The 26,319-nt window shown below is 50.6% G+C and overlaps 1 protein-coding gene across 1 annotated transcript in view; it reads right to left on the reverse strand.

Annotated features, from left to right (window-relative positions):
* The window catches only part of SLIT1 (slit guidance ligand 1), a 178,506-nt gene that overhangs the window by 6,614 nt on the left and 145,573 nt on the right, over window positions 1–26,319 (reverse strand). Inside the window, exons 24-33 of the mRNA XM_021072814.1 lie at window positions 25,623–25,694; window positions 24,755–24,826; window positions 14,421–14,584; window positions 12,013–12,137; window positions 11,658–11,755; window positions 7,231–7,370; window positions 6,954–7,047; window positions 3,807–3,944; window positions 2,017–2,254; window positions 289–419 (exon numbers count right to left, since the gene is read on the reverse strand). Of these exons, the coding sequence (XP_020928473.1) occupies window positions 289–419; window positions 2,017–2,254; window positions 3,807–3,944; window positions 6,954–7,047; window positions 7,231–7,370; window positions 11,658–11,755; window positions 12,013–12,137; window positions 14,421–14,584; window positions 24,755–24,826; window positions 25,623–25,694 (1,272 nt within the window). The remainder of the gene's footprint in view (window positions 1–288; window positions 420–2,016; window positions 2,255–3,806; window positions 3,945–6,953; window positions 7,048–7,230; window positions 7,371–11,657; window positions 11,756–12,012; window positions 12,138–14,420; window positions 14,585–24,754; window positions 24,827–25,622; window positions 25,695–26,319) is intronic.

Consider the following 26,319-nt stretch of genomic DNA (forward strand, 5'->3'; position numbering starts at 1 on the left):
TGGTAGCCCCCTGGTCCCCACTGCTCCCCTTCTGAAGACTCTCTCGGGGAAGCTGAGAAGTTTATTAAGCAGTTTCCCCTCCCCAAGAAGGAGCCCCCGTGAGGTGGTGGTGGGGGATGGGGCAGGATGGCACCACTGCTCAGGCCCCAGAGAGCCTCAGAGGTGATGTGTGTGCCCTTGACACTGGGGCAGCCCCAGTCTCTGGTGATCCTGCTCTTGGCCCAGGAGACCCCTCCCTGGCAGTGTCCCAGCCCTTAAGGTTAGCTGGTGGGCATGAGGAAGCCCTACCTGTAGATGGCAGAGCTGGGGTAGCTGCCTGGGTCGTAGCTGACACGTACATGGCCCTGGTACAGCTCCACTGCAATGTGGTCGTTGTCCCCGTTGTATAGCAGGATCCCATTGTCCTCTGCCGTGGAGACCTATGGCAATGGCACTTTCTCTCCCACCCCACCCCACGCAGCAGCGGCACAGGCTGGTGGGTGCGGCAGATGGAGGACCCTCGATGAAAAGAGAGATGTGTGCAAAAGTGTCCCCCCCTGCCTGCCCAAGTGACACATCCTCCAGGGGTCGCTGACCGAGGCTGGCAGCAACCCCGTTCAAATTCCACCCACTGCCACTCTGGCCAGGGCCAGGCAGGGAAAGGCAGATGGGCCAACTGAGGCCTGGAAACTGAGCCAAGAGATAAAATAGCTTGGGACCACCTGCCCAGAGAGGACAGTTGGACTGGACGTGGGGTATCCTATTCTGTGGGCCTCAGGGAGCTGCCTTGGGGCCAGGATGGGACCTTACAGAGAGGACAAATTCAGAAAGACTCTCTAACAGCCAGAGCCATCCAAACCTGGAAGGGGCCACTCAGGAGGTAGCACCTGTCCCTTGAGCCATGCAAGCAAAAGCTGGAGCTGTACCTTAGGAGGGAGAACCCTCTGCGATGCTGTAGGAGCCATGGTCTTTTTTTCTGCCTTGTCCCTTTTGGGTCAAGACCCTGGCCCCCTGGTCTGTAGAGCTGGCACATGGCCCCATCTGGACCAATCATAGCATCCTATCTCCCTGGACTCAGTGGTGGGTCGGGGATGGGCATGTGACCTAAGGCAGGCCCACCAGAGATCTTCCCTGCGGTTGTTGCCTGCTGTCCAACTAGAGCTGGTGGGAAGAGCCCAGTGATGGGGAGGGTGGGATAAACTGAGCATCTCCAAGGATGTGCCTGAGGCAATGGCTGGGCAGGGTCTTGGTGAGTTTTATTTTGTGGAGCAGTGAGGCTAGCGGTGGTCTCGCTGTGTAGACCATATAAGTGGAGAGGATTTTGGAGAGGGGATCAAGGGTAGGACAGCAGAGTGAGTATGTCTGAGAGGTGGAAGGGTTCTGAGAAAAAAAGGAGAAGAGGACAAAAGAAAGGAGAGAAGAAGGATGCGCATTTGGGATGGAATTTGGGGAAAAGAGACAGATGACTAAAGAGGAGTTTAAAATTTTGTATCGTGTCATGTCCAGGGCAAACTACTCTCCTGTGCCAAGAAATACTTGGCTAACATAACACTGCTGTTGAAGTGAGACTTGCTTCTATTTCCCTCATAATGATGCTCTGAGATGGGATTCAGGACATGGAATGGCAAAATAAGGGATCCCAGGGACATTTGGGACATGTACATAGACATAGAAGCCAGGGCTAGCTGTGGCTGTGTTCCTGCCACATAGAGAAGCATGTCTGCAGCTCGGGAGGCTCAAATTGAGGCTTTGAGGAGTTGTTGAGACAAGAGTTTGGTGGGAGAGGACCCCGGAAGTTTGGTTTTCTGGGTCCAGTCACCCATGCCCTTCTCTGAGACTGATTTTGTGACCCAATAACCTTTCCAGCTGAGCTCAAACAAGTTCAAGCTGAGATCCTGATACCCACATCCAAGAAGTCTGGACCAGCTCAGGATCCTCCCAGCCATCCTGGGAGGGATGCATCTTGATGCTCTGACCTGAGGCCAGGAGCCCCTGCTGCCTGACCACCTTCTGCGGCCGGGCGCCCTGGGCACGCACCTGCAGCGTGATGTTGGCCCGCGGCCAGTTCTGCAGGTCGGTGAACTGCAGGTACGTGTCGCGATCCACGAAGTTGACACTGAGCAACTTCTCACACTCGGGGCCGCCAAAGCCCGGGAGGCACTGGCACACGGGCCGGTTGCCCTGGTCCACACAGTTGGCCCCATTCTGGCACTCAGTCCCCTCACAGGGGCTCCTGGGGGTAGGCCGGTGGGGAGGGGTCTCACAGAGCTGCCCACTGAGAGGGAAAGGACACAGGTCAGAGGGGACAGGGCCGGGGAGCAAGGAGTCATCATCTCTCTCCCACAGTCCTGGAGAGAAACTCACTAAACATCTTGGAACACTGTGCCTTTAAAGCATCAGATGATGCTCCTAATAAACACTTTCCCAGAGAGAACTAAGAGCCAGAAGGATGCTGAGAAACAAGTGTGGTCCCTGGACCAGTGGCAATAACATTGCCTGGGCACTTGTCAGAAATGGGCTCTTGAATCTGGCTTTTTTTTTTTTTTTTTTGGTCTTTTTGCCTTTTCTGGGGCCGCTCCCGTGGCATATGGAGGTTCCCAGGCTAGGGGTGGATCAGAGCTGTAGCCTCGGCCTACGCCACAGCCACAGCAACACCATATCCAAGCTGCATCTGCAACCTACACCACAGCTCACGGCAACGCCGGATCCCTAACCCACTGAGCAAGGCCAGGGATCGAACCCACAACCTCATGGTCCTAGTCGGATTTGTTAACCACTGAGCCATGATGGGAACTCCTTGAATCTGACCTTTAATAAGATCCCAGGTGACCTGTGTGCACCTTAGTTTAAGAAGCACTCACTGCTCGTGTCAACAAACTCTGCTAGCAAGTTTGACTATACCCATTTTATAGAAAAGAAAGCTGCGACTTAAGACACAAGCGAAAGAGAGAGGACTCTATAGCATCAAATAATCACAACAGCCAAAAAGAAGAAACAACCCAAATGTCTATCAGTGATGAATGGACCCATACGACGGAATATTATTCAGCCATAAATAGGAATGAAGTTCTGTGACATGCTACCATGTGTATGAACCTCTAAAACATGATGCTAAGTGAAAGCCAGCCACAATGGACCACAGATTGTATGATTCCATTTATACAAAATGTTCAGAATAAATAAATCTATAGACACAGATGTTACCGATTAGTGGTTTCTAGAGCTGGGATGGAGAGGGGCTGTGATGACAGATAAGAGTGTGGAGTTTCTTTGGGGTAATGAAAATATTTTAAAATTGATTGTGGCAATGGCTGCACAATTCTGGGAAACTACGAAAGCCAATGAATTGTACACTGTAACTGGGTAAACTGTATGGCATATGAATTATATCTCAATAAAACTGCTTTTTAAAAAAAGACACAAGCAGAGCATGGGAGGTGGGTGGCCAGAAGGTGGGCAGGTGCCCTCCCCTCCCAGCCTACCAGAGAGGCCAAGATGCAAAGGTAAATGACCTTTAATGCAGGACATGTCTTCAGGGGTTCACTGGGCAGCTAAAGGATGGGGCATTGCCCAGTAATCTGTACTCACCTCCCACTCTGCCCAGCAAACAGGTCAGGGGCCCTTTGCCTTTGCTCTGAGCTGCTAAGAAACTTTCCCCAGACCACACAGATCGTGACTACCCCAGCCAAGCTTAAAGCCCCGGGACCCAGCGCCCAGGCTCTGACCCTTACTCCCTCTTGCTAGCCACACCCGGGGGCTCCTGCCAGCCCCAGAGGCTGATGGCTAAGAGGAGTCAGTGGCTCGTGATGGATCCAGGGACTGCTCACCTGAAGCCCTCAGCACAGACACAGGTATAGCCGTTGACTTCGTCCACGCACTGGGCCCCATTCTGGCAGCGGTGGTCCCTGCAGTCATCCTGGTTCTCACTGCAGTTGTCACCTGTGTAACCTGGTGCACACTCACACCTAGGGGTGGGCAGGGGTGGTGGGCCATCAGCCCCACACGCAGCACAGAGCTCAGCCAGGAGTCTGTGGGGCCCTGGGGCTGTGTGTATGACAGAGAACCTCATGGCCCCATGGGTCTGTGGGGTCCCCCAGGAGATCACACAGAGCCCTAGCTGTCAAGACGCCCTCACCTGTCCTGGGACCCTTTTCTGCTCCAGGAAGAGAGCTTGTGTGGGCTGCCGGCGGTGGGGGGAGGGGGGACTGGAGGGCTGGACACCCAGCAGCTGGAGGAGATGGACCCTTGCGGCGGAGGACCCACCCTCAACATAAACATCACATCCAAGGTCAAGCTTCAGCCCCTTTTCAGCCCACCCACCTGCCCCCGCAGCCCCAGTGCATGGCCTTGAGTCCTGTGGGAGCTCATCCATCCGCCTTCCCCAGCCTCCCAGCTGCACGGGTCCAGCCTCCCGGGGCTCAGATGTCAGAGCCTGCCTCTCCACAAGCTCCTGACTCCAGGCCAGGCCCCAGCTTGCCAGCTCCCACTGTGGCTCACCACTCACCCGGGTCAGTCCATTTCTGCCCATCACATAAGGAGCACACTCCTCCAGCCCTGTTCAGTCAGTGCCCTCCAGATGCTCCCTGTCCTGCTCTCCCCTCTGGTGGGCAGACCTGTGTCCACGGGCAGCAACCCCCAACCCCCAGATGCCTCTGTCTTCACATCTACTGATTCTATACCCTCTTCTCTCTCCCAGAGTCTCCAGCCAAGCCAGTACCTCACATCCTCCAGGAAGCCTCCAGCGAACACCCCTTACCTGAAACCCTTCCAAACTCCAAACTATAAACTCCATGGCTCAACCAAACAACCTGGCAGGTAGATGCTCCTACCTATTCCCAGTGTTTTTCAAGCTCTACAAATAGCTTTGTACCCAGTGCATGTACCCAGTGCACACACACACGCACACACTCAGACATACCTCTGAAACCAGTTTCATGCCACAAATACTTATTCTTACTATATAAAAGGGCATGACGCTCTCTGATATTTTCTGGGTTTTTAATTTTTTTAATTTTTATTTATTTTATTTTATTTTATTTTGGTCTTTTTAGGGCCACACCTGTGGCATATGGAGGTTCCCAGGCTGGGGTTCGAATCAGAGCTGTAGCTGCTGGCCACAGCCACAGCAACGCCAGCTCCAAGCCACGTCTGCAACTTACACCACAGCTCCTGGCAACGCCAGATCCTTAACCCACTGAGCGAGGCCAGGGATTGAACCCTTATCCTCTTGGATACTAATTGGATTTGTTTGCGCTGAGCCACGATGGGAACTCCTTTTTTTTTTTATTTTAATGTTAATATCAATCTACCCAACTGACCCCCATCTACTACTGGGTCTTGAGTTGCAGTCTGAAAATTGTGACAGTGGCTAAGCACCCACCCAGTCATTCACTTCCATTCATTCCCTGAATGTGTGCTGAATACTTGCTGGGTTCCAGCTGAGCATCTGCTGGTTCCGTCCTTCCTCTAAGACAGGAAGTGGAGTGAACCTGCTCCACTGAGTACTCCTCTGTGGTGGGAGGGCCTATCCCAGCGGTATCCAACTGGACAAAGTGCAGTCCTGTTTTAGTCCACTCTCCGAGGTCCTGCCCCTCTGAGGAGTGGGCATGCACTTGCTTAGCCACTGCTCTGTGGTCTGCCGTGCCAACCCCACCGGCAGCTCAGCCAGGAATGCACCCGCTGTCCACCATTCAGAGGGACGCTCCCAAGCAGCCCCCAATCTAGGATCTGGGATTCAATGTTCCCCCGGCTCTTGCTTCCTGCCCAGGGGGCTTTGGCAGCTCCTGCTGGACTGAGTCCCTGGGTGTGTGTGTGCGGAGGGGTACTCTACCCTCCGTCCTGGCCCAAGTGGCTGGGGTTGGGTCCCTCAGCTACAGATCTGAAGAAGCCCTGCCGCTGGGCTGCTCTGACTGATGGAACAGGGTTTGAGACCGTGTTTGCAAAACTGCAGATGGGAGCAACCTAAAAACCCATGACCTTGGAGTTCCCATCATGGCACAGAAGAAATGAATCTGACTAGGAACCATGAGGTTGCCGGTTCGATCCCTGGCCTCACTCAGTGGGTTAAGGATCTGGTGTTGCCATGAGCTGTGGCGTAGGTCAAAGATGCGGCTGAGATCCTGCATGGCTGTGGCTGTGGCTGTGGTGTAGGCTGGCAGCTGCAGCGCCAATTAGACCCCTAGCCTGGGACCTCCATATGCCATGAGTGCAGCCCTAAAAGGCAAAACAAAAACAAAAACAAAAAACAAAAAACAAAATACGACCTTCACATCACAATCTTCTGGTGACAAAGCACTCCTGCATCTGCCAGTCACAACAATGGCGACAACAGTCAACGGCCCTTTATCCAACTCTCCTGAGACCAGATAGTTTGGAAATTCAGAACGTTTTGGATTTTAGAAAGGCAACACAATGCCTAAAACTGCATATTATGTAACATGACATTTGGATCTGGGGCAGCCTCTTGATTAAATATGTTCACACTCTGGGGCAAACTCTGCATATATTCACACCACAGGGATGAACACTGACTGTAAGTAACCTCTTATCAGGGCAGATCAGTTTTTAATACCAAATGCACTAATCAGATCAGATTTTACTATCAAATGGGCTTTTGGTTTTGTGCATTTTGTAATGGGCCATGAGAAACTGTGGACCTGGAATGCTATTTATGGAGTATTTTTCAAATGTCAGACATGGAGGTAAGTGCTTTCCACGATTTGCTTATCAAATCCTTACAACCACCCTAGGAGGAAGCTACGGGTGCACCCAGTTTGCAGATGAGAAAACAGAGGCCCACTCTGTTCACCTCATGACCCTGACCAGAACCGCCACCCCTCTGCTCCTGGTACTGACCAGCAGGAACCCTGTACAGCAGAGACCAAACGCACCTGACAGGTGAGGAAACAGGTCGGGAGGGAGAGGAAAGGTGAGGCAGTGGCCCTTCCCTGACCCTGGAAATGGGCAACACTGACCTGGGTCCATCCGGGGTGCCCACACACTGGGCCTCATTCTGACACGGGTTCAAATCCGGGGAGCAGAAGTCCACCAGCTGCTCACAGGCCCTTCCTGGGGGAAGAATGGGGAAGAGGCAGGAGGGAAGCTGCCCCCTGCGCCCCGCCTGGTGGCCGGCCCAGCAGAACGTCCTGCAGACACTGAGGCACGGCCCCAGCCCTTCCATGCATGGGAACCGGGCTTCGGGCACATGCACCCCCCACCTCCCAGCAGGTGCTCAAACCCCGCTGTGCTTACCGGAGTACTGCGGGGGGCACTGGCAGGTGTAGTTGCCCACGCCGTCCACACAGATGCCCCCGTTGGCACATGAGTGCTCCACACAGTCGTCTGTGTTTTCCCCACAGATCGGTCCTTCAAAGCCGGTGGGGCAGGAGCACCTGCAGGGGGCAGACAGAGGGAGAGAGGTGGGTAGGCCCATGGCTGGGGGCAGCCTTCCTGAGGCACTGCTGGAAGCCTGTAGCCAATGGTCAGTTTCATCATCCCTAGTCTGGGTCAGCCCCTCGTTAGGTGCTGGGGGTTAGATGTGAACAAGACCAGCCCTGTGCTCAGATCACTCACAGTCTAGTGGGGGAGATGACGAAGAGACTGGTGACCAGAAGAGAGCTGGTGAGTATAGAACGGTGCGAAACTGAGGCTGGGGAGGGTGGACAAAGGGCAGAGGACACCTAGCTCCTCTCTGGGGGGAGAGGTCAGGGCGGGCTTTCTGGAGGAGGTGACAGGTTGGCCAAGGGACTAGGACAGGGGAGAACAGGAAGGGGAGGGAAGGTGGCGGGTTGGGGGGTGCGGGGGGCAAAAGCCTGGAGGAGAGAGAGCCTTCAGCCAGTCAGCAGGCAGGGTACGTGCTAAATAAATAGTTCGGGAGCATATAATTCAGGGGTGGGGGTGAGGGTGAGACCAGGGCTGGGGGTAAACAGGAGTCAGGTCATAGAGAGCCCTGGAGATCAGTGATCTTCAGACCGGGGTACACGTCCCCCTGGGGCACCTGTGGTTTTCCAAGGGGCACGTGGGTCAGAGAGGTCTGAGAGATCCATTTCCACATCTTCCAGTTCTGCAGGAACTCCTCCCTTAACTGACCTGCCCAGAGCTCTGGAAAGGTGCGTGGGCACCTTTCCCAGCCAAGCCAGGGTGGGCCGTGCCTGGGACCTAAGCTCCATGGGTGCCATATAAAGGGACAATTAGGAATATTGATGTTTCCAAAGTGAACTAACAGATGCTTTTGCAAGTCAAGAGGTTTCCGGCTTGGTGCATTAAAAGGAACTGAAGGAAGACCTCATGGAGCTGTCAACTCACAGAGCATTAAAAATCTTTTTTTTTTTTTTTTTTTTTTTTTGGCTACCTTCTCGGCATGAGGAAGTTCCTGGGCCAAGGATCCAACCGAGCCACAGCAGTGACAATCCTGGATCCTTAACTGCTAGGCCACCAGGGAACTCCTAAGAATCACTGTTGATGACAGATCACTCTGGCGTTTTTGGCACATAAACTTGAAAGGGTTTCAAGTAACTACGTGATATGGTTATAATAAAACTGCTAATCCCATTGCTGTATTTATGTGAACAAACTTTCGCAGCACTTACAGCTATGTATGTACTTTTTTAAAGGAATAAATTGACTGCTAAGCCCTCTCACATTGTATAATATTCACCTCTGGACACACAAACCAATTGGAAGAAGATACACACACACAAGCTCCATCTATCTCAAGAGATACAGTCGAATAAAATTTACTTTTATGTGTAAAAATCATCAATCAAATTTTGGAATACAGTTATGTTGTTGTGATCAACTGTATATTATTGATAACTGTCACGATAACCCAATGTAAAAGAAACTTTCAATCAGAGGTTTATGGTGACAAGAAGTAAGAAAAAAAACTTTAAATGTATACACCATGTTGGTGGCAGAAAAATACGGCAAGGTGCTCAAGGAAAACATCTTAGCCTAAAAACAGATAACATTAGAGGAAAAATGGGGGTGGTGAGGGGAGTAAAATAGAAATACTAGTTTCATGGAGTTCCCGTGGTGGTGCAGAGAAACGAATCTGACTAGGAACCATGAGGTTGCAGGTTCGATACCCGGCCTTGGCCTTGCTCAGTGGGTTAAGAATCCAGCGTTGCTGTGAGCTGTGGTGTAGGTCGCAGACACGGCTCGGATCTGGCTTTGCTGTGGCTGTGGTGTAGGCTGGCAGCTGTAGCTCTGATTGGACCCCTGGCCTGGGAACCTCCATATGCCTTGGGTGTGGGCCTAAAAAGACAAAAGACAAAAACAAAAACAAAAAAAAAAGAAATACTAGCTTCAGGAGAAATGAGAGTGACGCAAAACATTGAAGCTGTTAAACAAGAGCCCCTTCGTGTGATTTTAAAATGATTTTTCATTTGGAGAGTGATAAAAGGATGGTTTAAGGAGTGATCATTTTGTTTATTTATTTTTGGCCAGGTCCACGGCATGCGGGAATTCCACAGGGCAGGGACCAAACCTGCAGCACAGCAGTGACAACGCAGGGTCCTTAACCCGCTGAGGGCCACTCCAGGGGAACTCCCAGTGGATCGGTTTTGTTTTTATTTTTAAATGGTTAAAAAATACAGACAGTACAGTATTCTGGAAATTACCTCTTTTCCAACGCAAAATTAAACTTACCATGAAATATTTTATCTGTGCCTTAAGAATGTATAGGTAGTTTGTGGTTTTAAAAATGTGCTTGGGGGGAGTTCCCGTCGTGGCTCAGTGGTTAATAAATCCGACTAGGAAGGGGGAGAATTAAACTTGCAGGGAGAATTAAACTCCAGGATACACCGCACCACAGTAGGCTTCCAACTTTTTGTTCAAGTCCTACTCCCCAAGCACAACCTTGCGGGTTCGATCTCTGGCCTACTCAGTGGGTTAAGGATCCGGCGTTGCCGTGAGCTGTGGTGTAGGTTGCAGATGCGGCTTGGATCCCGCTTTGCTGTGGCTCTGGCGTAGGTTGGTGGCTACAGCTCTGATTCGACCCCTAGCCCGGGAACCTCCATATGCTGCGGGAGCGGCCCTAGAAAAGGCAAAAAGACAAAAAAAAAAAAATTAAAAAAAAAATAAAACAAAAATGTGCTTGGGGAGTAGGACTTGAACAAAAAGGTTGGAAGCCTACTGTGGTGTGGTGTATCCTGGAGTTTAATTCTCCCTGCAAGGCTGGGGGAAACAACAGACAGGTTTCAAGCCAGCTGAGAGGATCCCAGCTTTGTGTTTCAGAAAGTCCCCTCCGGTGGCTTGGGGGCAGATAATTGAGGAGACCCTTGTGAACCTCAGGGTTGAGGGGTAACTCAGGGAGGCACCCTTTCCACCAAGAGGGCCCTTTCCAAAGCCCCCTCACCCGATCTGTAAGGGTGCCAGATATGAGGGGGCTACTTCTACCTGCACCTGCTCTCTGCCTAGCAGGGGCCGTTTCTGGGGGTGTCCTCTAAGCCCCCCACTCTCCACAGAGTCTGGCCAATGAGGGAGCTTTGATGGAGCTGCTGCCAAAGCTGAGAGGAGGATGAGCCTACTGTAAAGACGCCGTTTCCAAGGCAACACCCTGGAGAGGCCATTTAAGGTTTTCTTTTTTACATCCAGTAATTTGGGTTTGCAGAGACAGGTTCAGCCATTTCTGCCAGTAGATTCAACATGGTTTTCTGAAGAGCCACTTTGCTCAGCTGGCAATTTATTTTCAGGAACTAAATGCTATGTATTCCTCAGAAAAAGCTCTGGATCCGGGAGAGCCCTGGGAAGGTAGGGGGCTCACTGAGAGGTTCTGGGGGAGCAAGGGGGCTTGCATGGCGACCCCAGCACTGGGAGGACTTGCAAGATGAGTTGTGAGGTCCAGCCCTTCACTGAGCAGCAGGGAACGGGCTGCCCATGGTGTGACCAGAATGATCCATGAGCTGGTGAGAGAGACCCCCAAGGGGTGACATGGACTTGCTCCTACCTCTGGGCAGGCCTCCCCACCCCTGCCCCAGGGGCTTGGGGTGGCTGCTTGATCCCGAGGAGCTGGCTAAGGACTCTGCCTTCAGGCAACACTGGCCCAACAAGTAGGTGTTTTAAGATGCCCCAAACTTACTCTTGGCACTGCCACTGCATATGCCCTAAGCTATGCATTCCTAGTGCCCTCAAATGACCTGCTGGGAGTTCCTGTCTTGGCTCAGCAGTAATGAACATGAGGATGCAGGTTCGATCCCTGGGTTCGCTCAGTGGGTTAAGGATCCTGAGTTGCTGTGAGCTGTGGTGCAGGTCACAGCAGAGGCTTGGACCTAGCCATTGCCATGGCTGTGGTGTAGGCCGGCGGCTACAGCTCTGATTGGACCCCTAGCCTGGGAACTTTCATGTGCTGTGAGTGCAGCCCTAAAATAAAACAAAACAAAACAAAACAAAAAAACCTCCTGGCATCGGCAAGAGCAGGAGCTCCAAGCCCCCCGGTCCCACCCTGCCTGCTGTGTGACCCGGACAGTCCCTAATCTCCCTGTGCCACAGGGAGAGGCCTCTGGCTATAATTTGGAGGGAGTGCCTGCTCCCCTTGAGCCGCTCCCCCATCTCCCAGATCACAAGAGTCCTGGATCACCCCATTTGGAGGAGGAGGGCTCCAAGGCTTGGGTGCCCAACCCCATCAGCACCTCACCCACCAGGGTTCAGCCTCTCCCTGCTCCCTCCCCACAACTCACGTGAAGCCAGCATCCTCGCCCTGCTGTGAGTGGCAGGTCCCACCGTTTCCACAGGGGCTACTGGAACAGCTGTCCAGGGATACCTCGCAGTCTCGGCCCTGGGGAGAAAATCGGTGACAGGGACCTCAGGGAGACGGAGGGTTAGTGAGCCAACGGGGACAGCCAGCTCCCTCAGCAGCTCGGCCTGCCTGTCCATCATCCACATGTTAGGTCATTGATGGAGCATTCACTTGGGCTCCTGCTCTGAGCCAGGCACTGCCCTGGGCCCTGTGGGCTGAGTGGCCAACAAGACAGCTCATCCCTGTCCTCCCGAGCCCTCGAGCAGCCCCCCACCTCCACCTCAGCCTCCACTCACCTTATAGCCGCTGGGGCAGGCACACCTGTACACCTCAAGGGGGTCGTTACGGCAGGTACCCTGGTTCTGACACGGGCTGGACAAGCAGGGATCACACTTGGCCTGGACAGCCAGGGTCGGGGGGCCTGAGGCAAGGGGAGGGCATTAGTTCCGGAACAGGAGGAGGATCGGGCTGGGCACAGAGCCCCCAGCCCCGGCTTCCCTGCGCTGCAGGGGAGGGCGGTGGAAGCCCTCTCCCCAAGGAGACAGTTACCCCTCCCTGTATTTCCTCTGTGTTGTGCTCACCCTCCTTTCACAGTCCACCTCTGCAGCCTCTGGACCCTCCGCTGTAAAATGAGGTTAAGAACAGCCCCTGCCTCAGGGGGCTGTAAGGACTAAACAAGATCATCCCCCAAAGTGCTTTACACGTGGGTGCTGGACACTAAGGAGTCACCACACAATGGTCAGGGCAGGGCCATCGGAGTGAGAGCATCATGGTCACTATTAATAAAGTTGGCTGAGGAGTTCCCATCATGGCACAGTGGAAATGAATCCGACTAAGAACCACAAGGTTGCGGTTCAATCCCTGGCCTTGCTCAGTGGGTTAAGGATCCGGTGTTGCCGTGAGCTAGGGTGTGGGTCACAGACGTGGCTAGGATCCCGTGTTGCTGTGGCTCTGGCATAGGCCAGCAGCAACAGCTCTGATTAGACCCCTAGCCTGGGAACCTCCATATGCTGCAGGAGCGGCCCTAGAAAAGGCAAAAAGACCAAAAAAAAAAAAAAAAAAAAAAAAAAAGATAAAATAAAATAAAAATAAAGTTGGCTGACCTTCTCTCTATCCCTCACACTCTTCAGAAGCAATCACCCCCAGCCCTGTCACCCACTGGTCAGGACAGCAAAGGCAGCCAACCCAGCCAAGAGATTCTGAGAGGAGTCACACTTAGGAGGAGAAGGTCCATGGTTTTGACCTTGTATCTCTCCAAGGCTGGACGAGAAAGGCTACAGGCATGGCTACAGGCATGACCTTCTCCAGCCCCTCCAGGACTCACAGGTGGCCCTTCCCTGAACCCGGAGGTGGAGGCTGCCTGGGGTGCCGCAATGAGGAGACTTGGGACCTTGTAAGAGTAAAAAAGTAAGACAGCCAGTTCACTTGGGGTTCCACTTAGCACTCCTTCTAGAAGTAGAGAAATATCAGTTCCACTAAAAAGGCATGAGTAGGACAAGAAAGAGAAGACTTTCTAGTAATAACTGGAGGGGAGCAGGAAGGCACTCTTGGGGTACAGGTGGGGGGCTCTGTTTCTTGATCTGGGGCTGGTTATCTGGGTGGGTTCAATTTGTGAAAATTCAGCGAGCCATTCCACCATTCACTAACGAGCTGAGTACTTTTTTCTTTCTTTCTTTTTTTTTTTTTGGCCACACCTGTAACAGGAGGAAGTTCCCAGGCCAGGGGTTGAACTCGAGCCACTGAAGTGACAGCACTGGATCCTGAACTCTCTGAGCCACCAGGGAATTCCCTGTACTTTTCTGTTATGCATGTCATATTCCAACAAAGTGTTTTAAAACACACACACACACACACACACACACACACACACACACACACACAATCCAGTACCAATCCCACCCGGTTAAATAAACACTGAGCAAAAGTTTCAACATAAATTGGCCTGCTCCCAACAGCCAAGCCACAAATCGGGCCCCTTGGAACTGTTACTTCTGTGACAGCATCCTGCACACAGGGTGGCCGGGGCCTCCTCATTAACCCATGGCTGTCAATTTCACTTCCGCTGACGGCCTGTGAGCTTGCAAAGGGCAGGAGCCATGACCCACAGCCTCTGGAGCCCTCCCATAGCTGTCCCCCTGCACACAAAGCTGGGCCAGGGCAGCCACTCGGCCGTCTCCCTCTGCTCGGCAGGGCTCCCAGGGCTTGGGCCGTCAGTCAATCAGTCAATCAATCCCTGAATGAGTATTTACAGATGCCCAGGGTGAGGCGCCTCCAATCACACTCAGGCCCTGGATTTCTGCAAATGTCAGGAGAGTGGCAGCTGGGTCTGGTGGCTCAGGGATTTAAGCTAATTGCTGAGCACAATTCCTACCAAAGGGAGGCCTGAGTGCTTGCACTGCTGAGAGGCTTGGAGCTTCCAGAAACACTGCTGCTATTTTTATTTTCCTTACATAACCCCTGGGAGGGAATAGAGCTCTTACAGCCTGAGATTTTCCGCCTGGCTTTTTTGTTGTTGTTCATTGTATGTCAGGAGGAGAGGGGAGTCATGCTAACAAGCAGCAATGTCACCTGTCCTCCACGCAGGTGGTCACTGCAGGGACACGGGAGTGTCTAGAAGGCCCTGCCAGGGTTGGTGGGGGAAGCAGAAGGTGGGGTGGGGGAAGCCACCCGGTACCCACATCCCATCTCATGCTCCTGGGCTCACCTTGGCATTCGAACTTCTTGGCAGGCGTGGTGAGAAGAAGCTTGCCCTCCATGTCCGGGGGCCCAGCACAGCGGGCAATACCTGGTTCCTTGTAGCCTGTCTTCACCCAGCCTGACAACCAGCGGAGGTGGCAGTCACAGTACAGGGGGTTGGCACCAATGGCCCTGGGTCAGAGAGCAGAGAGACGTAGGCATCATAGCTTCATGGGGTGCTTCACCCACTGGGCCCCCAGGGAGCCAGCCATTACTCCAGAAGCTGGCACAATCCTAACATGCCTCATGACGTGAGCATTTACTGTGTAGCCAGCACTGTTTAAGCCCTTCCCATCTGTTACCTCGCCTAGCCCTCGCCACATCCTACTCATCCCCCTTTTATGAGTTGCAACTGAGGTTCAAAGGGTGGAGGCTTGCCCAAGATACACAGAGAGAGTGGGGAGGTGAGATTTGAACTCCGTGCTGTGAGGCCAGAGCCTCTGCATGCATGGCCTCCAGAGCGCATAGGGGAGAAAGGAATCAACATTTAGGGCTGGGATGAACGAGCTGTTTCTCCCATGTTAGAGCATCTAATCCCCGCATCAGCCCAGAGAAAACAGCCTGTGTTTGCTCTTCTTCAACTCAGAGACATGGGAACTGAGCCTCACGTGGAATCGGGAATTTTCCTGGGGTCACACAATCAAAGAAAGGCAGCCCCAGATCCAGACCTAGAGCTATCTGGGGCGGAAGCTGATACTCTTTAATCTTTCTTTCTTTCTTTTTTTTTTTTTTTTTTTTTTGTCTTTTTAGGGCAGCACCCGCAGCATATGGAAGTTCCCAGGTTGAAATGGAGCTGCAGCCGCTGGCCTACACCACAGCCACAGTAACACCAGATCGGAACATCATCTGCGACCTACACCACAGCTCATGCAGCGCCGGATCCTTAACCCACCGAACGAGGCCAGGGATCGAACTTGCATCTTCATGGATACTAGTTGGCTTCGTTATGGCTGAGCCACAATGAAAACTCCTCTTTTCACTTTTAATTAAATAAGAAGCACATGAATGCATTCTCACTGTAAACTGCTTTCACACACTGCACAGTCTCCACCTCACACAACATTGTGAATGTCTAAATGCCACTGAATTGTACACATTAAAAAATGGTTAGTTTGGGGAGTTCCATTTGTGGCGCAGTGGTTAATGAATCCAGCTAGGAACCATAAGGTTGCAGGTTCGATCCCTGGCCTTGCTCAGTGGGTTAATGATCTGGTGTTGCCATGAGCTGTGGTGTAGGTCATAGATGCGGCTCGGATCCCACGTTGCTGTGGCTGTGGTGTTAGGCCCGCAGCTATGGCTCCAATTAGACCCCTAACCTGGGAACCTCCATATGCCTCAGGAGCGGCCCTAGAAAAGGCAAAAGGCAAAAAGACCAAAAAAAAAAAAAAAAAAAAAGGTTAGTTTTATATTCTGTGAGTTTCACTTTGATTTTTTTTTTTTAAAGGCAGATTCCTATGTTACTGATGGGAATGCAAGATGGTGTCAGTCCCGGGGGCGGAGGGGGGGTGGTTGGGGTTGTGATATGTATCTGGTCAGCAATGCAGTTGCCTTTTGACCCAGCAATTCTGTTCCTGGGTGTTTATCTCACAGATGTGCCTGCACAAGCGTGTAAAGGCATCTGTGCAATGATATTGACCGCAGCCTTGTTTGTGATAGAAAGACTGGAGACCTCCAGTGTTCACCCATGGGGGGTGGTTAAGTAAACTACCCTATATCCACATTACCAGTATACACCTCGATCCCTGCCAACCACAGGACCCAGGGGCACATGGTCACCACACTCAGGCGAGTAGCCCTCCAGTCCTTTCCCATATTTACACACATGGATCTTTGTGAGGAAGAAATCATATCCGTCCACACTACATTGTTACTGAGCCGTCGGCTTCTTGTAACTAACTAGCATGTCTTGGAGACCTTTCCAGGTCATCTCTACGGATCCACCCAGATATCAAACTGCTTCATAGCATCCCAAGGAATGGATGCCTCCTAGCTTTTGCTGCCAGACATTCTGGTTATTTCCAAAGGCAGGGAACACTGCTGTCCATGCCTCTTTGCGAGGAGTGAGCATTTCTCTAGCAGATTCAAGTCACAGAGGAAGTGCATGTAAAATGCTAACAGCCGCCCTCCAAAAAAGGTTGCCTCCACTTACACTCGCCCGCAGTGCGAGGCCAAGCCTGCTCCCCAGCCCGACACTGTGCGCGGCCAGCCTCTTCCACTTTGACCCATCAGGTGGGCAAGCTCATAATCTTCTCACTAAGCCACAGCGAGAGACTTAGGGTGAACAGGAGACATGGATTGGGGCGAATGAAGGGGCCAGAGGTCTTTAAGCCAACAAATAGAAAAATCAGAGCCTCGGAGTTCCCGTCGTGGCACAGTGGTTAACGAATCTGACTCAGAACCATGAGGTTGTGGGTTCGGTCCCTGGCCTTGCTCAGTGGGTTAAGGATCTGGTGTTGCTGTGAGCTATGGGGTAGGTCACAGACGCGGCTCAGATCCCATGTTGCTGTGGCTGTGGCGCAGGCCGGCGACTACAGCTCCGATTTGACCCCTAGCCTGGGAACCTCCAATGCTGCAGGAGTGGCCCTAGAAAAGGCAAAAAGACAAAAAAAAATTTTTAATTAAAAAAATTAAAAAAAAGAAAAGAAAAATCAGGAAGTTCATTTATACCAATATCATTGTGAAAACAAAAAGATGTACTAATATTCACGAGCAGGGGCACATTTATTAAGTCCCAAATGGACGCGCTGCTGTTTTCTGCCTGTGTCTGGGCAGCACAGAGAAAGTGGTTCCCCCTGAGATTGTTCGGTCTGATGAAAGCAGCAATGACTCTGAGCCAGAATTCCCCCAATAGCACAACTTCTAAAGCAGGCCCAACAATCTTGGACTCCGGCCCCGTGCAGCTGCTCACTGCCCGGGTGACCTTGAGTGGCTCACTTTATGATCTGAGAAAGAGCCTGCAATCTGGAGGGGAGAGAAAGACAAGCACATATAACCTGAAATGGGTACCAAGGGAATAATACAACTGGGGAAAGGAAGCCAGTTCATGGAGTTCCCGTCGTGGCTCAGTGGTAACGAATCCGACTAGGAACCATGAGGTTTCGGGTTTGATCCCTGGCCTCGCTCAGTGGGTGAAGGATCAGGTGTTGCCGTGACTGTGGTGTAGGTCACATATGCGGCTCTGATCCCAAGTTGCTGTGGCTCTGGTGTAGGCCGGCGGCTACAGCTCCAATTTGACCCCAAGCCTGGGAACCTCCACATGCCACAAGTGCGGCCCTGGAAAAAGACAACAACAAAAAAACCAAAAAAACCCACAGACTTTAAAAAAAAATAGGGATACAAAAACGGTGCTACATTTAAAATATCTACATTCATTAGGCTAATATTTTTAATGTGAAAAGTACCAGGTAATGTAATTATGTTATTCCAAAGATAAATACAGAATTTAAAGTACTTTGGGGGGGGCCTCACCCAAGCATGTAGAAATTCCCAGACCAGGGATTGAACCCATGCCACAGCAGCGACCAGTTCCTTAACCCGCTGGGCCACAAGGGAACTCCAGTTTTAAAGTATTTTTTGTACACTGCACGAGTGTGGCCTGCTAATGAGCCATGAATGGAGAGTTTCGTGCGAAGGGTTTCTTCTCTCAGTCCTATAGCTCGTTTGGAGAAAATGCCAAAAAGTCTAAATCTGATGCCCTTGTGAATGTGGAGGCCCTGGACACAGCTTACGATGTCACAATACCAAATTCCTACATAAACTTCCCCCATAAATGGCAACACAGTTCACCACAAATGTAAGTGTCCCTTTCTGACTCTTAATATAAAAATAATAGTAAAGAATAATAGCTCGGCGGTAATGAACCCGACCAGTAATCATGAGGATGTGGGTTCGATCCCTGGCCTTGATCTGTGGGTTAAAGATCTGGCATTGCCGTGAGCTGTGGTGTAGGTTGCAGACAGGACTCAAATCTGGTGTTGCTGTGGCTGCAGCTGCAGCTCTGATTCGACCCCTAGTCTGGGAACATCCTTCGGGTGAGGCCCTATAAAGCAAAAAAAAAAAAAAAAAAAAAAGGAAAAAGAATAGTAAAAGCTACCAAAGTAACATACAAAGCTATTCGGAACTACGTGTTCTGGCTCGACCAGCACATGCTTGTTGCTATTCAGCGCAGGTGGTGAGCCACAACTGAATTCAATATTTCAAGCTTGAATTTATCCAAAGCTGGGTTTCTGTGACTACTTCTTTAGCACAGGAGGTTCATTTTCAGCTGGGGCCCACTTGCTCCAACAAGTACTGCTGTGAACTCAGTGGGGAGTGGAGAGCCGAGGGCCCTGCCAAGACGCAGTGGAGGGGACAGCAGCCAGGCTGCTGGTCGATCCAAAAGGACGATGGAGTCAAGGTCATACCCAACAAAACTATAAATAAGCCTGTGTTGTGGATCTTTGGATATAACTTGGAAACAGCTGAAACGGGAGATATTAGGTCTGTTCGTGCCAAGGCCCGGCTGGGCTTCTCCTATTAATGTAACCAGGACAGAAATAGAGCTTGAGTGGCTGTTTCAGAGGTGCCAGCTATAGAGTTTAGCAGAAACTGAAACATTAAAATCTCCTTGGCCTGAGCTAGTCCTTCTCTGCCCATCCTCCTCAGGCAATTGATTTGGGTACATCACTGTCTCCTGCTGAACTGAAGCTTCTTGAGAGCAGGAATCATAAATCCCCCACCGCCCGACACCAGCATGAATGAGCCCCTGCCTGAAAGCAGGAGAAATGCACAGTCCTCAGGACGAAGGCAAAAGAACATCAAAAAGAAAAGAATCATCCATCATCCCATAAATGTAACTAACTTAATTTTTATTTATTCCCTTCAGGTTCCTGTGTTCCTATCTATATATCCCTGAAATCAGAGTATACCATCGTCTTTATTCTCCATTTTCATCAAATAATAAATTATGGTATCATAACTATTCTAATTCACTACTTGCTGTTCTGTCATATAGGCACACCGTGATTGACCTAATCACTCCATATTTACTTTTCACGCCAAGTTCTTTTTTTCTTTTCTTTACTTCTCTTTCTTTCTTTTCTTCTCTTTCCTTTCCTTTTTTTCCTTTTCCTTTCTTTTTGTTTTTAGGGCCCCACCTGCAGCATATGGAGGTTCCCAGGCTAGAGGTTGAATCAGAGCTGCAGCTGCAGACCTATGCTCCAGCCTGTGACTGCAAGATCCTTAACCCACTGATGGAGGCCAGGGATCAAACCTACATCCTCATGGATACTAGTCATCTTCTTAACCCACTAAGCCACAACAGGAACTCCTCACTGAGTTCTTAATGACTTCAGAAATCCAATTTTCCAACAGGCAGCAGATCAGAGGCAATAAAATGCCAGATTATAGACATGAAGGATGACACTGGGGGAAGTTCCCGTCATGGCTCAGTGGAAATGAATCTGACGTGTCCGTGGGGAGGCAGGTTAGATCCCTGGCCTCACTCAGTGGATTTAGGATCCGGCATTGCCGTGAGCTGTGATGTAGGTCACAGATGAGGCTCAGATCTGGTGTTGCTGTGACTGTGGCACAGACTGGCGGCTACAGTTCCAATTCCACCCCTGGCCTGGGAACCTCCATATGCTATGGGTGCGACCCTAAGAGACCAAAAAAATAAAAAAGAATGACACTGGGGAACCCTGGCACAGGACCTGGAACATAGGAAATATTTGCTGATGGATGGATGAATGGGTGGATGGACAGATGGACAGATAGACAAGTGGATGAAAGATGAGCTAACTATAACGTAAATATCAAGCAAACAGCAGCAGAGAGGTGTGCAGGGTACTGAAGCCCAGGGCAGTGGGTGAGCGCTCATAGCCATTACGGTATTAGAACTACAGCGGACCTTCAAAATAATCTTTGTACAGGCGAGGAAAGAACCTAAAGAGATGAATGAACCATCCTGAGATCCCACTGCAAATTGATGGCAGAGCAAAGACTTAGTCTAGTCCTGATTCCTAGTCTAAAGTTAAAGGGGTTTCAGTACGGTGGACCTCACACCCACACACACACCCTCAGCCCGCCCACCCATCCTGCTTGTGAAGATGACAGGCAAAGTGAAGAAGAGAGGCCAGTGAAGAGGAGAGGCCCAGGCCAGGGTCACAGGAGGAACAGAGGGCACTTCTGGGAGCCAGGAACACTGCACACTAACTTCTGGGCAACCCTGACTTGTTACAGAGCCATGGGTGCCTCCTTCCCTTCGACTGCAGGTGGATCTTTGTGAAGCCCAGAGTGAATGCGATGAGTCTGTCATATCCTTTTCCCATGCCTCGATTCCCTGTAAGTACTCAAGGAATCCTTATGGAATAGTTGCAGCTCTTCACGCAGAGGAAAAAGTGGCTGCGTGTGTGCACACACACATATATTCTATCAGTACTACCTGGGCACACAGCTGAATACAAAAACACACGTTTCCCCAGGCTGCTGCCTAGTTCCACTTGAAACTCTTGGTATAAAGAGCAGAATTTATTCACGAGGTTGCTTCAGAATATTGGAAGATTTCTTTCATATAGCTGCTGCTTTATAGAGAAATGGGGTTTAGATGTAATTAACAAGTACATCTAATCAGTAATGCTGATGCCCTGTTTTGCAATTACTGCTTATCTGATCTCGACTCTTTTTTTTTTTTTTTTTTTGGTCTTTTCAGGGTTGCACCTGTGGCATATGGAGGTTCCCAGGCTCTGGATCGAATCACAGATGTAGCTGCCGGCCTATACCACAGCCACAGCAATGCCAGGTCTGAGCCACGTGTGTGACTTACACCACAGCTCACGGCAACACCAGATCCTTAACCTGCTGAGCAAGGCCAGGGATCGAACCTGCGTCCTCATGGATTCTAGTCAGATTGGTTTCTGCTGAGCCACGCCGGGAACTGCTCCACCCATTTTTTTTTTTTTTTCCTTACAAATTGGATCTGGCTTCTGACTTGATGGTACTGTTTTCCTAAAGAAAGTCTGATTGTATAGATACGTATGGGCTCAAAATCTGTTTTTGCAGCTTTGGGTTCTTGTTCATACAAAATATATGTTGTTTGTTCACTTCCCGTTTGAAAAGCAAAGCCTCTAGATTTGGAGCGAGGGACAAGATCAGACTATCCTTGGGTATCACTCAGGCTTCATGGGGAAGGAGAAAAGGTAAAAGCCCAAAGCATAAGAGATACACAAAGGGCAGAGCCAAAGAGGGAAAGGTGGACCAGACTCTTGAAAAGGCCTTGCCTGGCAAGGAGGAGAGTTGGCACAGCCCAGGGGTAAGCAAAGGAACAGTGTTTGGCCCAGAGCAGCAGCAGACCTGGCCCCAGCAAAAACAAGCACAAAAGCTCTCTGGAGAGAAGCACCTCCAATTTTGGTCCCCAGAATTCCTGACATCAGCAAACAATGAGCTCACCACCAAAAATTACTGAACACAGATAGAAACAAGCCCCTGTGAATGGGAGTCATTAAGAACAACGAACAACAATGGCCCTGCCTGACCTTCGACCACAGCCACCATCTCCAGCCAGGTGCCCCCGCCTCATTCTGTCCCATCCAGCCTCCACATGTCACCATTACTTTCCAGGGCTTTTCACAACTTAATTCTTCCATGATGCCCTTTTATCTGCAGGAAAAAGCCCAAACTCCTTAGTGTGGCACAAAAGGCTCTTCACAACAGAATTCCAATGCCCCTTTCCAGATGCCTCTCTTCTCAACCCACACCCCTCACCTAACCACATCCCCTCTATCCTATGTTGGACAGCAGAGCTTCTCTGAAGATGGCATTCACTTTCTTGCCTCCACGCCTTTGCACATGCTATTCCCTATTCCTGAAACATCCTTCCCCGTCTTCTGCAAATGGCAAACTCCTAGTGCCTTTCCTGTGGCCACATAAATGGCACCTCCTCTCTCAGGGTCCTCAGACTTCCCCAGAGTTAGCAGTTCCCCAAACTGCTGTCTTTCAATTTGTTTTCTAATATCCCAGGGGTCACAGAAGGCATAAGAGCTACGTTAGTAAATTCTTCAGCCTTGACTCACTGCGGTTACGCAGGACACATTTATTGAGGCAGTAAAGAGCTTTGGAATCAGACACACCTAAGTTCAAATCCTGTCTCTGTCATTTCCTAGTTTTATGACTTAGGGAATCTGCTTTACTTCGGAACCTGGAACTGTAAAAGGGAAATAATAAATCCTGCCACCTAGGACAGAGATCCTACCCCTTCCACTCCTGTGGCAGACATCACTAATCAATCACTGCACTCTGACCACTGAGTCCAGCACAGACCTGGAATCTTCAGGGTGGGCTCAAGGCAGTCCCTTGAGCTCAAGGGAGTCTTATTTGTGAAGCTGATGCATAGCACAAAAGTTACTTCTCATTTTGACCATGGAGTGAATGAGACACCACAGGCAGTAAAGTATTTGTCCTGAGCAAACTCTCAATGAGTGGCACTTATTACTATTTTATTTCCTCAAATCTAAGATTAGATTAGACGCTAATAAGACTATAAATTTAGCATTCTGTGGGAGGGATGGAGAAATATTGCTGTATTAAGTACATACAGATCATCTGTAAGATATATTCTGATTACGGAAACTGAAATGTGGAAAACATGAGTCTTGGAGCTGAGAAAATCCAGTGAGGGTGTTGAGTGAGTAAACTTCAAGTAGAGAAGCTGGGGACCCCAAAAGGCTCTGTGATCTGGGCGTCGCCTGCCCACCCAGGTCCCAGGCACTTGGCTGTGGGGCAGAGAACAGAGGGACATGGTGAGATGCAGGGACCCAGCTGCTGTCTGTCTGGCCTGAACATGATCTTGGCCTGTAGCTACGAGAGAATGTGCCTGGCCCTACCTCCAGAATTTGGATGGCCCTGCCTCGGCGCACTGTTTTTATATTTCTTCATTTTTTAAAAATTGTGATAAAATATATACAACAGAATTTTCCATTTTGACCATTTTAAGTGTACAACTCAGCGGCATCAATTACATTCACAATGTTATACAACCATCACCAATACCCATTCCGAAACTTTTTTTTTTCGTCTTTTTGCCTTTTCTAGGGCCGCTCCCACAGCATATGGAGGTTCCCAGGCTAGGGGTCGAATCAGAGCTACAACTGCCGGCCTACACCACAGCCACAGCAATGCCAGATCCGAGCTGCGTCTGCAACCTACACCACAGCTCACGGCAACACCGGATCCTTAATCCACTGAGTGAGGCCAGGGATCTAACCTGTAACCTCATGGTTGCTAATCAGATTTATTTTCACTGCACCACAAGGGGAACTCCCCCAAACTCTTTTTATCACCCTAAACAGAGGCTCCGTACTTATTAAACAAAAACCCCCCTTTCCTCCTGCTCCCAGCACCTGGCAACCACCATTTTTTCTGTAGCTACAAATTTAAATATTCTGGGTACCTCATATCTGAGGAATCACATGACATTTGTACGTTTTAGGTCTGGGTTTTTTCATGTAGCGTGTTTTAAAGGTTCATCTGTGGTGTAGCATCCATCGAACGTCCTTCCTTTTTACGGCTGAATAATATCTCGCTGTACCATACTTTGTTTATCCATTCATCTGTCAATGGACACTTGGGTTGTTTCTGCTTTATAGCTATTGTGTCAATAATGCTGTGATGAACATGGGGGTACAAGTATCTATTAGAGTCCCTGCTTTCTGCAGGATATACTTAGCAGTAGAATTTCTGGGTCATATGGGAATTCTACATTTAGTCTTTGGAGGGGTAGAATGCACTGCTTTTTAGGAATTCTCTTGGCGCTGCCACCAAAATGGTTTGGGAAGCAATTCTACATCGAATTATACCAACTGTACTTCTCACGGGTAGTAAATTTTCAGAGCTTTATCCCCCACCGTGTGAAGTCAGAGACATGACACTGGCATCGTGCTTCAGAGCACAGGCTTTTGAGACCAAAGACTTCAGTCACATTTTCTGGGCCTGTTTCCTCCTGTGTAAAATGGGAACACAGGAGCTATGCTGCAGGAGTGCTGTGGGGATGAAATTAGCAGATGCAGGTGCAGTGCTTGGCAGTCAATACATGGTCAGTATGACTTGTATTACTGCTTGTAAAGAATTGTTCTCAAATTCCATTGTTGCGACTAATGCACTGCAACAATGCACCCAATGTGTGAGGGTCTGAGATGCGGAGCATTTGAAGTTCACAAGCTAGTTTCAGGGTAAAAGCAACAAACAGTGTCAGGAGGAGGAGGTCTTTCTGGGAATCCAAGTTCTGTTTAAACCCACAGAGGCACTGAGAATTGGGCCAGAGTTACTTACAGGTGAGACAAGGAGGTCACGTCAGCGAAGATGCCCTCTTGGAGGGTGGAGATGTCATTGCCGTGCAGGGACCTGAAGCGAGAAGAAGCTGTCGGGGCCTCGTGCTAAGACAAAGACTCAGAAACCAATGGAAGCAGCCCTCTGCTAAGAGGGGCGTGTGCGAGGGAGAGGGTCTCCATCCCAGAGACCCTGCCCTGCTCACCACAGGCAATGGAGAGGGGGTCCCTAATTATCACAGACCACCCTGCCCCTCAGCCCTTCTGGAGGACCCTTCTGGTGCCGCCAGGAAGGACTCACACACCATTTCTGTTCACAGGACACACAGATAAGTGCAGGTGTGCAGCGTGTGCCCCCTCTAACTTGGCTAGGAGCCTAAGGGGGCATCTTCTCCTTGGTAAGGAAGTTACGAGGTGAGTCCTAGGCTGGGGGTGAAGAACACCCAATTGCCCCAGGCGGGCTGCCAGAGGACTCGGTGCAGGGTTATTCCCAAGGTGATACAACAGGCAGAGCAGAGGGCTGTGAGCACAGGCCAAACCTCACAGCAGGAATTCTTCAAGAAGGGTCAACAGGTCACCATTTGACAGGAGACCCGCATGCAGATAAGGGGCTACCCTTTCTTGGATGCCCCCAGAACGGCCCCGCCACACACACTGCAAGCAACGTGGGTCAGACAGTAGCCCCCGTTTCTCGGATGGTTCCCCATTCATTCTTGGCCTGGGTTAGGAGCTTGAGAGAGCCTGGCCTCCCACTTTGGACACAGTTAACCTTGCTGGGTCCCAGACATGGGGACATTTCTGCCCCCCAGGTTGGGGAGGAGGACCCTTGGTGGGGCAGATTTCCCTGGAGGGGTGAAGGTGGGAAGACTCACAGCAGGCGCAGGGAGCGGAGCCCCTGGAAGGCCAGAGGAGGAATGCATTGCAGGGCGTTGTAGCTGAGGATCCTGCAGGAAGAGAGGGAGCGGGGAGGATTAGGGAGGGGTCCCCCACATCTAGTGCGATGGAGGCTGTCACCATCTTTATTTTGTCTTTTTTATGGCCACACTGTGGCATATGGAAGTTCCCAGGCCACAGACTGAATCCACCGGATCCTTTAACCCACTGTGCCAGGCTGGGGACTGAACCCATGCCTCCACAGTGCCCTGAGCTGCTGCAGTCGGATTCTTAACCCCCAGCGCCATGCCGGGAACTCCAAGGCAATGACTATCTCAAGGGTGGGCATGAACATATATGGAAATGTAGCAAATTACACATTTTACGTATATGCAGCTTATTATATATTAATTATACCTCAGTAAACCTATGTTTTCAATAAAAACAAGAGAAATGAGACTTTTTTTTTTTTAATCACAAGAAAGGGCTGTTTCCCCATTAGGGCTGACAGGCTCACTGGGCCCAGGACTTCTTAGCCTCTGCCCCCTTGACAACTCCTTGTTGGGGGGAAGGCAGTCCTGTGAGTTTTGGGATGCTGAGCCTCATCCTTGGCCTCTGCCCACGAGATTCCAGTAGCCCCCCTTGACCTCCTCCAGCTGCCAACACCCCAAAAAGTTTCAAACATTGCCAAATATT

The sequence above is a fragment of the Sus scrofa genome, chromosome 14 (assembly GCF_000003025.6).
Source record: "Sus scrofa isolate TJ Tabasco breed Duroc chromosome 14, Sscrofa11.1, whole genome shotgun sequence".
Classification (NCBI taxonomy): domain Eukaryota; kingdom Metazoa; phylum Chordata; class Mammalia; order Artiodactyla; family Suidae; genus Sus; species Sus scrofa.